General features: G+C 66.0%; 1 protein-coding gene across 1 annotated transcript; it reads left to right on the top strand.

Annotated features, from left to right (window-relative positions):
* Positions 1-2,454: 2,454 nt before the first annotated feature.
* RNF222 (ring finger protein 222) lies at positions 2,455-5,203 on the top strand. Its single transcript, XM_038157468.1, has 2 exons — positions 2,455-2,559; positions 4,549-5,203. The coding sequence occupies exon 2, from the start codon at positions 4,559-4,561 to the stop codon at positions 5,201-5,203; it is 645 nt and encodes a 214-aa protein (XP_038013396.1). The 5' UTR covers positions 2,455-2,559; positions 4,549-4,558.
* Positions 5,204-5,487: the final 284 nt, after the last annotated feature.

Below are 5,487 nucleotides of genomic sequence, written 5' to 3'. Positions count from 1 at the left end.
AACCTCAGCTTTGCAGGTTGGACACGGCCAGGGGAAAAGCTGAGGGGGTTTGGCAGGGCTGGGTTGAGCTGGCAGGGATGGGGCAGGCAGCAGGCACCCCCAGAGGAGTGGGGAAAGGTGTGATGGATCCAGGAGGGGAGGATGGAGGAGAGAGAGGAGGGGCAGCCTCCCTTCCCTGCTGCAACCAGCCCTGCCCTGCGCTGGGACACGCTGGGGCAGGACACCAAGCCAGCCTTTCACGGAGCATTCGTGGCTCTGGGACAGGAGGACGTGGACAGGGGCACGGGGAGCCCTCAGCAGCTTTTGGGGGTCACTCATTGACACAATTCCCAAGGCACAGACCTCACCCAGACCAGCCACGCTGGGGGCTGTGCCTGCAGCCACCAGAATTCCACCTGGGATTTTCTCCCCAGGACCGCAGCCCCAGCTGAGTGCAGGATGTGGGACACTGAAACATCCCTGGTTCAGGATCCAGGGAACTGCAGCGTGGATTTGACAGGGAAATATTGAGACCTGTAGTGATTTTTTGCCTGGCACCAGGCTCAGGCATGGAGCAATCTTTAAATGTGCTTTGAAAATAAACACTTTCACAAACTCACTGTCCCTCCTCCACACCCGGCCAGGGGAAAGTTTGGGTGCTGCTGTGGAGCTCCAGGGCTGCCTCTGCATCCTCCTGCCCTTGCCAAAGGCTGCAAAGCTCTTCCAGATGCTGCTGGGCTTGCAGGGAAGGGACACAGCGAGGGCTGTGTCCTCCTGTGGATCAGAAATGTCCTTTGGTCCCTGACAGCCACCACCTCAGCACAGGGAAGACCTCATCTGTGGTGTCTGCAGAGGAGCTGAGCCTGGAGCCCCCTCCCTGCTCGGATCCAAGGGTCCTGGAGCTGTGCTTTGGGGGGACAAGCAGAGGAGCTGAGCCTGGAGCCCCCTCCCTGCTCGGATCCAAGGGTCCTGGAGCTGTGCTTTGGGAGGCTGCACCACGAGCTGGGCTTGTTGAAACCCAGGCAAAGAGCACCCAGGCAGTGCTCAGGGTCTGGCTCTGCCCCTGCAGGTTTCTTGTCCTTCAGGCACTGCCAGGCTCAGCCTTGTCCCTGAGGAAAGGTTCTGCTGCTGGAGTGAGGCACTGAGGAGAGCCAGGCCTGGGAAGGAGGGAGGCTCTGCTGTTCCCAAACCCCTTGGACGTTGGCGTGGTCCAGGCAGCCAAGGGAGGCAGACTCGTTCTTCCAGTGCCTATGTATGGAGCCATGAGCTCATCCAAAGCAGGGGAAACAGGAATGGCCACCCAGCCCGGCCAGCAGGGAGCAAACTGTGCTGGGCACTGCCCCAAACCTGCTCTCACTGCACTGGGCACTGCCCCAAACCTGCCCTGGCTGCGCTGGGCACTGCCCCAAACTGCGCTGGGCACTGCCCCAAACCTGCCCTCACTGCCCCAAACCTGCTCTCACTGCACTGGGCACTGCCCCAAACCTGCCCTCACTGCCCCAAACCTGCTCTCACTGCACTGGGCTCTGCCCCACACCTGCCCTGGCTGGAGAGCTGGGGGTGCAAGCAGCTGCCAGAGGGAGCAGGGCTGTCTGTCTCTCTGTCTGTCTGTGCCAGGAGAGAGCAGGGATGAGGATGTCTGTCTGTCTGTGCCAGGAGGGAGCAGGGGATGACTGTCTATTTGTGCCAGGAGTGAAGGTGCAGCCCCAGCCCCAGCACAACCCCCCTGGAGAGGTTTCACCCTGGTTTTCTGACGCTCCCCACAGAGCTGGGATAAGGAGCGGGGCAGCCAACCCCCAGGCTGGGAGGTGAGGAAGGTGCTGGTGTGCTCAGGGTGTCCTTGCAGGCAGGGAAGGGCTTCAGGGCTGGAGAGGGCAGCCCTGAGGGCACCTGAGGGATCCAGGGCTGGAGAGGGCACCTGAGGGATTCAGGGCTGGAGTGGGCACACCTGAGGGCACCTGAGGGATCCAGGGCTGGAGTGGGCACCTGAGGGATTCAGGGCTGGAGAGGGCACACCTGAGGGTACCTGAGGGATTCAGGGCTGGAGTGGGCACCTGAGGGATTCAGGGCTGGAGAGGGCACACCTGAGGGTACCTGAGGGATTCAGGGCTGGAGTGGGCACCTGAGGGATTCAGGGCTGGAGAGGGCACCCCTGAGGGCACGGGGGTGCCCTGCTGGGGCTGCACCCACGCTTCTGTGCCAGAAGGCAGCCCTGTGCTGTCAGCACTGTGCCCACAGTGGCTGATACCGCGGCTGGCAGGACCTTGCCTCCTGTCCCTGTCCCTGTCCCTGCCCTGCGCCTGACGCCAGCTCCTCGCCCACTCCCTGGCCAAGCGGGCCAGCTGAGCCCTTTAAAGGCGAACGGGTTCCTCCACATTCACTCCGCGGGAGCTGTCCCTGCCTGTCCCTGCCTGTCCCTGCCCTGTCCCCGCTCCAGCCTCCGCGCAACGCGCCCTCCTCAGACGCAGCCGGCACCTGGTGTCCCAGGGGTGTCGCGGTGTCCCCAAGGTGTCCCGGGCCAGCCCCGTGTCTGGGGACAGCCGTGCATGGAGGGGCCGCTGCCCTGGGGCCCTACAGCAGGTAAGGGGACTTTGGGGCACGGGTGAGGGAAGCAGGCCAGGAGCCCGGATCTGTTCCGTGCCGGGGGACGGGGGTCCTGGCGTCCCCGAGGCCGTGGTGACAGCCCTGCAGGAGGAGGGCGGCCTGGCTGGGGCTGGCAGAAGCCCAGGTCGCTGGGAGGGTGGCCGTGGCACAGCTGTGTGTGGGAAACGGGGAGCAGGCTGGGCGGGGGCTGGAAACGCCAGCAGGTCTGGAAAAACCTGCAGCTTTGTGAAGGTCAGGCTCCTGAGCTGGTCTGAGGGCTGAGCTGAGCATGTCCCCTGTCCCTTCTCCTCCCTGCCCTGTCCCTTCTGCCCGGGGAGAGGCAGGGCAGAGCTTCAGCCCCAGGTCTGGAAAAACCTGCAGCTTTGTGAAGGTCAGGCTCCTGAGCTGGTCTGAGGGCTGAGCTGAGCATGTCTCCTCTCCCTTCTCCTCCCTGCCCTGTCCCTTCATGCCCGGGGAGAGGCAGGGCAGAGCTTCAGCCCATCGGGAGCACCCCACACTGCTCTGGGGCTGGGCTGGGCTGGGCTGGGCTGGCTCTGCCTTCCCTCCTCTCTGACTAATGCTGGCACGGGCCTGCTGCACCCAGCGCCAGCCTGAGCGTGAGCACGGCCTGGACATGCCACGGCCTGGCCACCAACATGGCCTGGTCACCAGCATGGCCTGGCCATCACCATGGCCTGGACATGCCACGGCCTGGCCACCAGCACGGCCTGGCCATCAGCACGGCCTGGACATGCCACGGCCTGGCCACCAGCATGGCCTGGACATGCCACGGCCTGGCCACCAACATGGCCTAGCCACCAGCATGGCCTGACCACCAGCTCCAGCCTGGCCTGGACATGCCACGGCCTGGCCACCAGCATGGCTTGGTCACCAGCACGGCCTGGTCACCAGCACGGCCTGGCCTGGAGATGCTACGGCCTGGCCACCAACATGGCCTGGAGATGCCATGGCTTGGTCACCAGCACAGCCTGGCCACCAGCACGGCCTAGCCACCAGCACGGCCTGGCCATGACCATGACCTGGCCATCACCATGGCCTGGAGATGCCATGGCCTGGCCACCAGCACAGCCTGACCACCAGCATGGCCTGGAGATGCCACGGCCTGACCACCAGCATGGCCTGGAGATGCCACGGCCTGGCCACCAGCACGGCCTGGCCACCAGCATGGCCTGACCATCAGCCTGGGCCATCCCCCAGCAGCCTGGAAGGAGCCTGGTGTGGGTGTCTGCTGCCTGCCCTGGCCGTGTCACCTCCCTGGCCATGTCACCTCCCTGCTCCACCAGCCTGGCTGCTCCAGGCTCCCCCAGGCCCCTCAGAGGTCTCTGGGATGGGAGCAGCTCCCTGTCCCTGGCAGGTTCCAGCCTGGGGCGGGAATGCCCAGCAGCTGAGCACAGAGACACTGGTGGCACAGTGTGAGCCTGGAATGGCACCGTCTGTGTCTGGAATGGCACAGACTCCAGTGTAAGTCTGGAATGGCACAGCGTGAGCCTGGAATGGCACAGCGTGAGCCTGGGATGGCACCGTCTGTGTCTGGAATGGCACAGTGTGAGCCAGGAATGGCACAGTGTGAGCCTGGGATGGCACAGTTTGTGTCTGGAATGGCACAGACTCCAGTGTAAGTCTGGAATGGCACAGTTTGTGTCTGGAATGGCACAGTTTGTGCCTGGAATTTCTGCACCAGGAATTCAGCAGGCACAGCTCTGCGCAGGGGCTCAGCCCCCTGCCCCTGGCCTTTGGCAGCCAGGGATTTTTGCCCTGCAGGGCTCTGGGGCTGAGACCCTGCCACCATCCCTGCCCAGAACCGTGCTGAGAGTGGCCAGGCTCGGCAGGCAGCCATGCCACCCTGAGAGGGGTGACAGCAGTGCCTGGAGAGCAGGGAGGAGGAGGAGGAGGAGAGCTGAGGAGATGGACAGCACTGATCGCTGCCCCCAGAGCCTGACTAACCCTCTTGCCTCTCCCGGCCAGCTCAGCAGGGATGTCCGAGCCCCCGCCCGGCAAGGAGGCTGCCCCGGCCGAGTGCCCGGTGTGCTACGAGCGGTTCCAGCCCCCGGAGGCCTCGCACCGGCGGCTCAGCTGCGGCCACACCTTCTGCCACGACTGCCTGGTGAAGTGCCTGCTGTCGGCCAAGCTGGACGGCCACGTCCAGAGCAGCATCGTGTGCCCCGTGTGCCGCTTCGTCACCTTCCTCAGCAGGAAGAAGGCTCTGTGGCCGCCCAGCGCCGCCGACCCCCGCGCTCTGGAGGTGCCCCTGTCGCCGTCCTCCCTGTCGCAGCTGCTGGGCAGCCAGGCCAGCAACGCGCTGGTGGTGCCCAGCCACTTCGTGCTGCCCGTGCAGAGCCTGCAGCCGGGGGGGCTGTCGCCCGGAGCGGGGCTGGCGCGGCAGGCTCACGTCTTTGTCATCAGCGAGCACGGCATGCCGCTGCTGGCCGCGCAGGACTGCGGCTCGCCGGCCCGGGGCGGCGGGCAGGACGCGGCCAGCTCGGGCTCGGTGGCGTCCGGCCCGGCGCTGGGGCTGCAGTGCTGCCAGTCCCCCATGGCCCTGGCCGTCATGCTCGTCCTGACCGTGGCCATGCTGGCCGCCGTGCTGCCGTGGCTGCTGCTGGTCAGGAGGGACTCGTAGCGCGGCCGGGACGCCGCGGGTGTCACCGGTGCTGGGACGCCGCGGGTGTCACCGGTGCTGGGACACCGCGGGTGTCACCGGTGCGGGGACACCGCGGGTGTCACCGGTGCTGGGACGCCGCGGGTGTTACCGGTGCTGGGACACCGCGGGTGTCACCGGTGCTGGGACGCCGCGGGTGTTACCGGTGCTGGGACATCGCGGGTGTCACCGGTGCTGGGACACCGCGGGTGTCACCGGTGCGGGGACGCCGCGGGTGTCACCGGTGCGGGGACGCCGCCGGGCTG

This window comes from Motacilla alba, chromosome 18 (genome assembly GCF_015832195.1).
Source record: "Motacilla alba alba isolate MOTALB_02 chromosome 18, Motacilla_alba_V1.0_pri, whole genome shotgun sequence".
Classification (NCBI taxonomy): Eukaryota; Metazoa; Chordata; class Aves; order Passeriformes; family Motacillidae; genus Motacilla; species Motacilla alba.
The sequence above is the reverse complement of the archived record's forward strand: the minus strand, read 5'-3'. Positions and strand labels throughout refer to the sequence as shown.

Bases quoted from the DNA above. Each gene is read 5' to 3' on its own strand.
- RNF222 (XM_038157468.1), top strand. From the start codon at position 4,559: ATGTCCGAGCCCCCGCCCGGCAAGGAGGCTGCCCCGGCCGAGTGCCCG.